The sequence below is a fragment of the Glossina fuscipes genome, unplaced genomic scaffold, assembly GCF_014805625.2.
Source record: "Glossina fuscipes isolate IAEA_lab_2018 unplaced genomic scaffold, Yale_Gfus_2 0, whole genome shotgun sequence".
Lineage (NCBI taxonomy): Eukaryota > Metazoa > Arthropoda > Insecta > Diptera > Glossinidae > Glossina > Glossina fuscipes.
The window spans coordinates 43,528,328-43,540,820 of record NW_023998414.1 but is presented as its reverse complement, the minus strand read 5'-3'; the positions used below and the strand labels follow the sequence as shown (position 1 = coordinate 43,540,820).

The following is a 12,493-nucleotide window of genomic DNA, read 5'->3' as shown; positions in this document are numbered from 1 at the left end:
TATATGTATGTATGTATGTATATATGTATGTATGTATGTATATATGTATGTATGTATGTATATATGTGTTTATTTATATATATATGTTATATAAATACATATACTTATGTAGTACGTATTTTATGATGTATACGTACGTATTTTGTGATGATATGTATATATATTTATATACATATACATATACATAAATAGGTGTATATATGTATATATATAAACGTATCTCCTCTTATATATATTTTTGTTATAGACTCTTGGCACACAGCATTACTTCACTTAGTTTAATTTTGTGGTGATTCACAAACGCGTAGCCAATGGTCACAATGACACTTACGCGAAAAGTTTTCAAATTTTCATGTCGCCGACTATGATGATCATGTCGTTGGTGTTTATAGCGTTACTGAAAAGTACCTGCCAAGTCAACTTTCCCGATTTGCTTGCCTATACCTGTCTTTTTTCGCACACACTGTTCTATTTTGTAACAGATTTTTAACTATAGTCTGTCGGATCACTGTGCTCGCGCGACTCTTTAAACTTAAAACGGACAGCAAACGATTTTTTTTAACAATATTTGAGCAAAGGGAAGCCAGTCAGTTAGCTTTTTGTTTGGTTCTGCAAATATACACACTGACAAAAAATTGCTGGGAAAAATCAACAATGAAAAGAGCATTATTTTCTGAGCAAATAGGGAAAGAACGAGGAGAGGAGGAGAGCGAGGAAAGTTCAAAAGAATACCGTTAATATTTTCTAGATAACTTCGTTACTTAGGCTATGTATACAACAATCGGTCCAAAGGAATTTTATGCCAAATATATAAACGCCATGCACCATCAACGCCACCGCCGCCACCACCGCCACCACCACCACCGCCACCACCACCCCCAACTCCACGAAATGTACACACACTGTATTCTTTCTTCCTTCTAGCGAATTTTACACACAATTTATTTATTTATTTTCTCATTTTTATCTATATTTATATTTATTTATTTATTTATTTATTTTTTTAATTTCTTTGCAAACTCTTCCCAATAATCAAAATGGCTTTTGTAAAGTTGCGAAATTTTCTTGATTTTATTATTAAATTTTTCATAAATATTTGCAATAATATCTTTATAGATTTTGCCTTTTGTCAAAACGTTCACATTACCACGAGTCGGCGAGAATCCTTCTGGGCTCTCTCAAAAATTTCCACCATCATTGGTTTGATTTTTCTAACACACAGCGACGGCTGTGGCTTTTTAAACGAAAAAGGAAAAAGCTTTACAAACAATTATGAATTTGCTTTCTTTCTCTTCCTCTTTCTCATTCTCTCATTCTCTCTCGGTCTCCTTTCAAAGTTCTACTTGCTTGCTTTCTCGTTCGCAAACCACTACCACCACCTGTCAGATGACTAACATGTTAAATTTTCCATGCTATGTTATAATTAAGAACATAATAGGCGGCTTATAAAAATTTCTATCTTTTTTTTTTGTACAAATTTCCTGTTCGCGAGGATAAGGCGGATGCGCAAAGTGCACATGCTCTAATGTACGCGTTACGAGAGAAGGGCTGGTAATGTAAAACAGCTGTTCAATCGGAGCTTCTAAAAACTTTCACTCCTTAGTACTGAGCAAACTTTTAAGCTATACGAATATAGAAAATCCTGATTAGGGCATAATCAAGTTGGTCTTGGAATAGATACAATTTGCTTCCGTAAATAAGGCAACATTAAGGGAACACAAGATACAAGTTGAATCATTGGTAACGAAACTTTGTGCGTATTTCCCTTTTCCGATAAACGACATCATGGCAGGGTTGTCTGTCAGTGCAAAGCTTCAAAGCTTAAAAGCAGCTTTAAATATAAAATTAAATAGGCGAGTAAAGCTAATCGCGACATTAAGCAGCATAAAAAGGACTATGGTATATTTGTGCCGTTATTTTCAGTTCATAATTTATTTTACACAATACAATTTTTACACAATACAATAATTTATATAAAGTAAAATTATTTACAAAAAAAAAAAAAAAAAAAAAAAACTAAATAAATAAATGAAAAAGAAAAGCAAGTTTCAATTATTTCGACACATTTTTCAGTTGCTTCGATATAATTTTAAAAAATAAACAACAAAGCCAATCTTATAAAAATTTTTAAATGAAAAAGGCTCCAAAGCAAATTTGAAAGTCTAATAGAAAATAGATTAGAAAACATAATAGAATATAGAGTAATGTCAAATATTAACTAAATATATTTTAATAAAAATATTTAATAATATACCATCAAATCTTTTTTTTTCTTTTTTTTTTTTTTAATTAAATTGATTAACCAGTTTTAACAAAAGTTAGTTAAAAAAATTCATAAAATAATACTAAACACTTGACCGAAGATACCAGATCTTTTTGAGAAAAGTGTTTTAAGCAAAACTGGTCACTTCCGTTTTCTCTCCTTGCTTTCCTTATTTTTCCCTTTTTTTGGATGTGTAAAACTTTAGGCATTTTGTTGGATAAGGCTCTCCCACTGAGCTATTAAGCCACGCGAAGAAGGTGCTTCCTCTGGATTCAAATCGCACAATTGAGCCAAAGACATGGCAGGGCGCATGCCACGCTGTTTATCGTAATCGGGTAGAGGTGAAGCGCTACCAAAAAAATAAATTCAATTATATAGGCATACGAAGTTTATATGTTCATTTAAGTTTTGAGTATATTGAGTAAAGACTAACCTAGGTGATGAATCACACATGTCGCCTATCGATTTGGCCGCCCTTAATTTGCCTGGGCCATAGCAATGCTCTACTTCAGAATCATCATCGTCGTCGTCAGTCTCCACATTTCTGACAAAGGAATTTTTTGAGTTGTAAAAGTACATTGAAATCTGTTGCACAAAACGCATCCATACTTACTCGTTATCAATTGAATCTAATAGATCAGATGTAGATTGTCGTATTTTACGTATTTTCTTTAATTCGCTTTCACGGGTTTTTAAATCCTGCAGTTCACGTTGTATTTTCAGCTCCACCGGTACATAGCCCGGACGAATGGGCCGCCCTTCCGAATCTCGCTCAACCACCGGCGGTGTTAAAGTACTTGAAGGTATTAAGGTTGATGACCGTATAGAAAAATCTGGTAGTTTACCATTACTAATGACCGGTGGCGAAGCCGGCGTATTGGGTGGTGTCATAGAAGAAGGCGACGAGCTAAGACCTAAGATAGCTGCAGCATTCTTCCCGTTCAAATAAATCTGCTTGGACGCTAATACGTTACTCTTATTGGAGCATATTTGAAGTTTACCGCGCGAAGCTATAAAGCGTTGCATAACCCCTTTATGAGCCGGACTCGGGGCAAATTGACGAGATTTTTTTATAACATCCAAATGAGGTGTGGATACCGTGCGCGTTATAAGCTTCTGCTGCGGCGGTTCTGGCGTCAGCGCATAACAATTAGGTCCTATGTAACGATGCTCTCTATTAACTAAAGCATTTTGCAAATTAACATTTACTTTTAAAGCTGCTTCGTTCAATTTTTTTATGTTAGCTGAAACGCCATGAATAGGACTAACAGAAGAAGCTGATATACCCGAATCGTCAGAATGATGACCGTCATCCTTAGTACTGTTGACGCTTAGAGCCAACGATGGTATACTGCAATTACCGTCTTCGCTAACAACGAACGAAGCGGCCGTAAGTGGAATCGGACTTAAAGAAGTCAAACTGCTATCATTTCGATCGTCGTCGTCGCCTCGCTCCAACGTGTTATTATTGCCAGCTTCGGTTTCAAGATCATTCACCGTCACACTGCTAGTCGACGATATAAGTTGGCGATACTCTTGTTCGCGCCGTTCAACTTCTTTTATTTCCTCCTGTATACGAACCAATGGATCAATTTTCTGCAAAAATACAAAACATGAAAAAGAAACATGAACTTACAAATTTTGATCTTTCGAATATCATCGAATGCATAAAATGTCTGAATGCAGAAACGACTTCAGTGCGACAAGCGACGCCCAAATTTTGAATAAAAAATCCAAACATTTTTTTAATTTAATAATTTATATGTGTATGTTGTTTGTTTTAAAAGTAAAAGTAATCATTTGTATATAATTTCGATTGTTTCTTATTTGCCAATAAACAAAAAAAAACAAAAAAAAAAAAAAAAAAAAAAAAAAAAAAAAAAAAAAAAAAAAAAAACCGAAAGAAAACTCAACTTGTTGGTATGTATGTATATGCGTGTATTTATAATGTATTCATAGCTAAAACATATGTTATTTGGGCAGTTATGAGCAACATTCAAGCAAACTTGTTTATATTGTACCTTTCTTTTTTCACCCAACTCATATTCATTCACTTCGTACGAATGCTCATGCATATACGATATACATATATTTAAAAAGGAATTGAAGCAAATAGATAAAACAATGCGGTACAATTGAATAGAAATCGTCCACTACTTAAACATGATTCTATAAACATTTCAACCCATAATTAGTAAACAGCCATCGAGACTCATTTTAGAAAGAGTAGTATTTCCCTTCTCTTCTCCTATTAGTATAAATATAATTTTCACAATGCAAATGAAAACAACTCTTTGATAACTAAGTGGAAATTAAAAATTTTCATTTTTATTATTATTATTATTATTATTATTATCATTAATTTCGCCAGAGAAATAAATTCTAAGACTAAACTCTTAAAAGCACTAGCATCAAAGGCTATCGGCTTTTATTAAAAACTCTACCGCACTTGAGATTCGAACCCACGACCATTGACTTGCTAGTCGAGATTCCTCGCCTTCGGCTACTCAGGCGGCTTTCATTCATTTTTAACTGTACTGGATGTATAAAACTAGAGGTGATTTTTCAAATTTCTTTGTTACATATACGTATGTTGACATATGTATAGATATGGGTAAAATGGGGGAAAGGGTAGAATTTACATGAAGAAGGGCTTATACGAATTCTCTCAATGAACGGCTTATGGATATAATAAGTTGGCAATAGTGACGTCACTATTAACATTTATTTAAAGCTCATTATAACTTTAAACTAACATTCTTTGATCTTCTATTTCGCATTGCACTTCCCAAATTTTCGTTTCTTTTTTTTCTACTCTACTTTAAATTAATAGTTAATACTAACAAAAAAAAAAAAAAAATAAATTAAAATAAAATAAAATAATATTCTTAAATTTGGAATTTTTTCATAATATCAAAATGAACCATTTTCTTATACCACGGTTTGACTTACGCTCTCACAGACCGACAACAATCTTGCATCTTGGTTGGAAAGGATGTTGAGGATGTTGTTCAGTATCATAATTTGTTCATTTCTTTAACCAAACGTTGTGCGGAATTTGCATTAACAACTTGCATCAATTTTTTATCTTATGAACGTTTGTTTCTTTTATACAATTCAAAATCAAAAAACATATAACGTGTATATAATAATTTACGTTCATATGTAGACTATAGTAAATGAATACAAACAAAAACCAAGAATATATTTATTATTCCCACAATTCTCGTACGAAATGCTGAGAGGCGAGCTCCTGCTACGATTCGTAACAAAACACGCCCGTTTTTAAATATCAAAAATTTATTAATTATTAAAAAAAAAGATTTGTGACCTTTTTTTTGCATTGAGTTAAAAGTGTTTTACTCGTCATTGGGAAATGAGACCAAAGTTTAACAAAATTCGTCATAATGATTCAGAGGTATAGTAGAGATGGCTTATCAAAATTAATAGAAAGCAGATGATGAGCGGGACGCCAAAACCACTCTTAATGTAAATTACGAATAAACAGTTCAACGGATCGTATTCATATCTGTGACCCGCTGCTAAAACGAGACGTTAATCGCACCAGTTTTAAAAAAATGAATAACGCACGATACTCATCGTCATCGTCATACATAAGATGGACACGAGAATAACGTACGGAGAAAATCATCGTCGCGAACTGAATGACGATTATAAAGCCTGGATTGGTGTTACGTAATATAAAGTAATTGAGCGTTATGGACATTGATTGCACTTTCTACGCTCTAGAGAATGAATAGAATAATCGAGAATGAATCGTCTAATCGAGAGAAAGCATTCAGAAATGATCAATAGAAAAACGGCAATGCGAGACCACGCAAACCTTTATAAACTTGGCAAAAATTAAGCGAACTTGGCTGGATAAATTCGGTATCGTGATCCTATAACTTGCGTCGTCCGATTGCTGTCCGGTTTCTTTCGTCTCTTTTCCTTCAGCAGACTTTTTTTAGTGACGTAGAGCTGTCTTCAAAAGAGAGCTTAAGTAAATTATTTCGTTCAATTTTTCGCCCAGAAATGCATCTACATCTACAACGGTAGCATAATGAGTTTATTAAAAGAGATTATCGACTAAAATGATATATATCTGATTAAATAGAGTCAGTCCATCTAGAATAGAACATAAGTGTGTTTGAATTTTCATAAAAGAGAAAACCAACAAAATTTTTTTGTTGGATTCAAAGTAAGCTTTTTTGTTTTCAGAATTAATATTCAGCATTCCAAACCATATCACACAATAGTTCGTAACTAAGTAAGATGACATATCGCTTATTTTTGTGGAACAATGGAAAAATCGAAATTTTATGCGTAAGGTCACTAAAACAACTATACCTTGCAAACTAACGGTTGGAATCGTCGTAAAATTTTGACACATTCCGTTTGAAGGCCCCATGATCTTATCGAGGAATGCATTAATGTATTATAATATGTATATATATATATATATGTATATTTGTTTGTTTTATATATATATATGTGTGCGTGCGCATGCATAAATATTGTGCATGTATGCGTATACATATTTATGTAATAGATGATGTGTGTAATTAATATCGTTATTATCATAATATATGCACACACCGTCAAACAAACCACAATAACCTCTGCATTAGACTGAGTGCAAACCCTACCCCTTCTCTACGATAAATGAATAAGTAAATGATTTATGGAACGTACTACCACTAGCATTATCAAGGGCAACAGCAGTTAGTTTCTTTTCATATTTTGCATTATTTCCATTCCCGATAATGTCTGCATACTACATTTCTCTTCTGGCCTGTTACGTCGCAAACCTAATTAAATTCATATATTCTTCCATTTAGGAGACCATATATATCGATCAGTTTGAATATAGTGACAATAGAAAAAATATTATGTAATTACTGCGTGAATTCTTCTTTGAAAGTTTGGACAATATTTTGTCATATCCGAATGAAAATGAATTAAATGATATCAACCGATCGGACGAATATTGTTAATTACAAATAGTGGACAACAAATATATTGCTGCAAATTGTTCTATATACATATATATAATCACTTATATGCAATTTCCATTATTCAATTCATCTCCCGGCGAACTTTCACGCTCACGTATATTAAATGACAACAGATTGTTCGATAGAATGTGTTGCAACGTGTTATTTGAGAAAATAAAATTTTCAGTTCTAATGGTCCTAATCTGACGTCATAAAAACAAAAATATTTCTTTTCATTTACATGGATTTATTTACTTTCGGCAATAAGTAAAACTGGATAAAACCGGAAAACTTAGCAAAAGAAAGAGAAAATTTTCACCTAACGCCAGCTGACTGCCAAACACACAACGAGTAACGCCCATCCATTTAAGTGTGCTTAAAAAGTTTTTGCGCAGATCAAATGGCAAATCTAGTTAGGCAAAGAAACAAATACATACACATGCACGAAAGCAAAACTAATCTGTTAATGCCGGTTTTTTTTTTTTTTTTTTGTTTTTCTCCGCTCTTTCTAAGCTCACAGATATGCTGCATTAGACATATACACGTATGCGTATGTGCGTTTAAATGTACTTACATATTCTAAATGTGCTGTAATTGTGCTTCAAAAACAATGAATAAACTACGAAAGAAAAACTTTAGGTCTCGCTTCCTCACTGTTATGGGTTCTTTTTAAAACCACATATAACAGATCATTGCCTCTTTGCACAATAAGATGCAAAAATCAACGAAATACATTTTTTCAAAACAGTTTTTTTATACCCTACACCAGCTACGGTACGGCGCTTCATCAATTCATATTATCCAAGTCTGAATCGATTTAAGTATGTCTGTCTGTATTACACTTTTTTTACACACACTCTTACATTAACTGTACAAACAATTCATATCATATCATATCATATATATATATATATATATATATATATATATATATATATATATATATATAAATTGATGTAACAGATATAAATAAAGACAAGACAAAAGACTATAGTAATCTCTGTCCCTACATCAGCGTACATTTATTCATATAACGACTTTTCAAAATATGGTCTATGGGCATGGGAAGTAGTCGAAAAAATGATTAGATTCGAATCATTTGTAACAATTTGTAAATACCAACGGACAGATACAAGCACAGTTTAAATTGCTTCAAAAGGTGAAAGATGCGCACCAAGCTGTACTACAAACGGTGTAAAGTGTAATGAAATAAATACATACACAAATTCATGGATTCTCCTTAAAAACAAAATTAATTAATAAATGTTAATAATGAGTTCAAATATTTGTTTTAATAAATTTTGCCAAATCAATATTTACTTTCGACTTAATCGGAATAAACAGCGCTTTGTTCATTACTTTATTGCAAAGAGATAAGATAGGCTTTCTAGAATAATCCGATAATTTTGTTGTCAAAGTTTCCAACAATTCTTAACCATAGTCTTTCTTTTTTCTTTTACCAACAAAAAAAAAAAAAAGAAAAGAAAAGAGAAGAAAAAGAAAAAGAAAAACTACATTTTACTGTTAAAGTTCGTTTTTCTTTATCGTTGCTTATATTTGAACACACAATTGTTAGATCGTTTCGTTTTCACCATTAACGGATATCATCGCACAATTGCAGACAGTAATGTTTACGTATTTCATTCGATGTAAATACCATTCGATGTATAATGAGAGTCTGCCTGTCGTTCGTCGATCAATGAGGCAACTTTTTTTTTTAACTCTCTTCGCATTTGGAATATTGCAGATGTACAACATTTCATATTTCTATTTAGTTTATCTCTTTCACTTTTCTACAAGCTTCAGAACAATCAGGTTAAAGAAGATCCACTTCTTATCTATTAGCGTTAACTACAAGAATACTTGTCGTATTTGTAAAGAAAGCGTTCAGTCACGTTTGCAATGCAGCTGACAATGAAAAATGCCTTCAATAGGTCCAATTGCAGACAGGAATTGCAGACAGCGCTACAATGAGTCAATGGATGCAGATACGCTTAACGAATAAAAGCGAATGAAACGGTCAGATATCGGAAATGTACTTTCTTGATTTCATCGTATCATTAAAGCTATTTTTAAATTTTGGATCTTCGGGAACACAATTACACCGCAATAATATCCCAAAATGTTCTGGACACTTTTACCTGATCTATAAATATATATATATATATATATATATGATTTTTTCTATCCGGTCTAGTTTTTGATATGCCGATGACTTATCCCTTGATCGATTCAAGACTAAATATGAAAAATTTGCCATAATTGCGAACCTATTGTGTACGTGTCATGTAGACAGATCACAATCATTTTGAGTCGAACGGCAATGTTGATACAAAATATCAGTGTGTTTTCTCCATTTTGGCGACTTTCACGATTTCACTAAAAAAGGGTGACACAAAAAAATATATTTGCAAAAGATCGGTAATGCCAGTGTTAAGATTCTAAAAAGGGAACTCTACGCATGATTTAATAAGGTTAATAAGACTTTGCTAGATGACGATTCGAATTCATCTTTCCGGTTCTTCTTGCGAAAGTGAAAAGGAAACAAAAGAAAGAAAAAAGTGAAGATATCCAGTGTCACTAACATATTCTATTATATATTACAGCCGGTACGACATTTAGCTAACCACTGCCATAAATCATAATCATTAGCAAGATAAGAAAGTCAATAGCAGGCACCCTGACCGGTTTGTCTTTTTTATGTGATGACAGCAGCTGTGTCTGGGAACATTTGTCAAACTGTTTCAAACATGAATGCGGCTATCTTTTCAAGATTTACCGAACAGTGTAATTTTGAATAAGCTGATCTCAAACGAAAACATCGTGTTTGCTATGCTTATTTCGGTAAAACTTGGGACCAGTTGCCCTTTCGGAACGGATTTCATATTCTGTCAAAAATGTGTAACTGGGAGGAGCAGCATTTTTTTATTATTTTTCTGAAACAGACGTTTCGTTTGTGTGTGCGTGTGTTTATCCTCATTTTTTTTTTTTTTTCTCCAATTTTTATGTTTCAAAGTAATCAATGTTGTTTAATTAATTTGAAAAAACTTTTCTCTCTTCTTTCGAGGCATATTTATTTCGTATTTCGAACCAGACGAAGATGACTTGCGCTCTAGCCATCATGTTAAAGCGCATTTCCCTTCACTTATTCCATATGCCAATTGTGTAATAACGCATTAAGTCCACATGCGTAGATGTCATTGTGGAGGGGTTGCTATAATGACTCGTTCTCTTGACCGCACTTGGCAAACCGCTAAGAACTGATCCTCCTTTACCATCCTCTAGAGTAACGGTTGCCATGCGACTTCACCTTTGTTCGATTGACCTAATTTCAGGACTCCTCCCCCCCGCGTCAATGGAATCGAACATTGTTCAGCATTCGTAACAATTTATTTAGAGAACACAAAAGAATCCATTCTATCAACGATAAGTTGTTAAATTGTTAACCGTTAAATTGTTAATTTACGAATCCTAATGTAATCTGAAGATGGAAAGGAGACAAAATTTGGTCAAAGCCAAAAATATGAAAAAATCCCATTCTACACCGCTTTTACCTTCATTCTTAAATTTTTCAAGTCTCCTCGAATTAGTTAACAAATCTGTTATAAAATATTTCCTTTGACGGGTAAACATGCGAAAGAAAATACAAAAATTTCCTCAACTTGATGATTACTTAATATGTGAAAGTTTCGATATTAAATTAATCTCAAAGAAATAATAAAAAAAAAGTTATGAATATTTATAGAATTCGCGTAAAGTTATTTCATAGTTTAAATTATCATAATTTAAATCCATTCCATTATTTTATAAAAAATGAATAACCGACAACAATGAATACCCTACATCAATTTACTTGCAACAATTTTTTGTTCATAAAGATTTACTCTTTATGAGAACTTTCATCGAGAATTTTCAAGGAGGATGAATACACCTACGGTCACACATTAAAATGTAATAGGGCGAATAGTAGTAGATGTCAAATTACTAGTTTAGACGTTATTGCCATACGAAGGCCTATATTTTAAGAGATAATATTTATAAGGGTTCAAAACCTTGGTTCGGTCTAACTAACTTACAAAACTGTACACATTCACCTAATACAAGTCTAAATATTATTTTTCATTGAAATTTTATTTCATAATAGGGCGTTACACGAGCAGTGATCGTAGAAATCGACGTGACGTTCGTCCATTGGCCAAAAAATGCGATAGTATAGTGCGGTCCAGTCATTTTGTGATACGTAAATGGAACATGAATCGAATGTGTTTTTTCTATTCTATATACGCACTGTTTGTTCCTCGCCATGGCATACACAGTCGTACAGTGTACAAAAATTGCGAAGACAATGAAAGCACATTTACGTTTCGTGCATGAAGTTCATATTTCGGTTAAACGATTTGGTAAATAAAACTTATTATCGCACTATTGGTGTAAAGGGAACACTTATGATGTTCGTAAAGAACTTTTGGGGTGCGGTTTGCGGGCTGAAAACGAAACAGAATGAGAAAGACAAAGGGAGGAAGCCAGAAATTAGATGACTTTAACTTGGACAATATGTGGCTTCAATAAAGCAATACAACCATGCCATACTTAACGCGACAAAATCAATTTATTGCGAGAAAAGTTGTAATCTCCAACAATTGCTATATGAGATTGCCATAAAGATTGAGTGAATGCATCCTTAACCCTACCTATCACAAGTAATATAGAGTATGACAAAGAAAAAGTGTAATGCTATTGACTTCATTTTTTCGAACCTAAAATATATATATATATATAGTCTGATCTCTCTCAACCACATTAACATATGTGACACTAATTATTTAGTACTGTTTCCGATTTGATGCCAATATTCCATTGGTTAAGACTTTTTTCTCTTTGTTTCTTTCGAATACAATATCTTTTATCGGATTCTATCAATTTTTTTTATTTTTTATTTTTTTTTTTTTTTTGATTTTATTACAGTAGAAAAAATTTAATAGCATTTATTAACTGAATACATTTTGATAGTATTTCTTCAAGTCAACTGCTTACTGACCCAAAAAGTATGGCAGAAAAAGAAAAAAAGTCCCTTCAGGTAAATGTATTCACAAATTGTTTTATCTTTCATTACAAATTCATAGTTTTGCACAAATCACGGTTCAGTGAGTTTCTCGCACATATCGACCACAAAAGATAAATAAATGCCATTGTCGACGTTCCGTTTGTAACGCCCAAGCAAGATTCTAAATAG

General features: G+C 32.8%; 1 protein-coding gene across 1 annotated transcript in view; it reads right to left on the bottom strand.

Moving 5' to 3' along the window:
* Positions 1-2,278: 2,278 nt before the first annotated feature.
* LOC119635362 overlaps positions 2,279-12,493 on the bottom strand; it is a 30,089-nt gene continuing 19,874 nt past the window's right edge. Inside the window, exons 2-4 of the mRNA XM_038030160.1 lie at positions 2,877-3,859; positions 2,697-2,807; positions 2,279-2,612 (exon numbers count right to left, since the gene is read on the bottom strand). Coding sequence (XP_037886088.1) covers positions 2,465-2,612; positions 2,697-2,807; positions 2,877-3,859 — 1,242 coding nt within the window. The 3' untranslated portion in view covers positions 2,279-2,464. The remainder of the gene's footprint in view (positions 2,613-2,696; positions 2,808-2,876; positions 3,860-12,493) is intronic.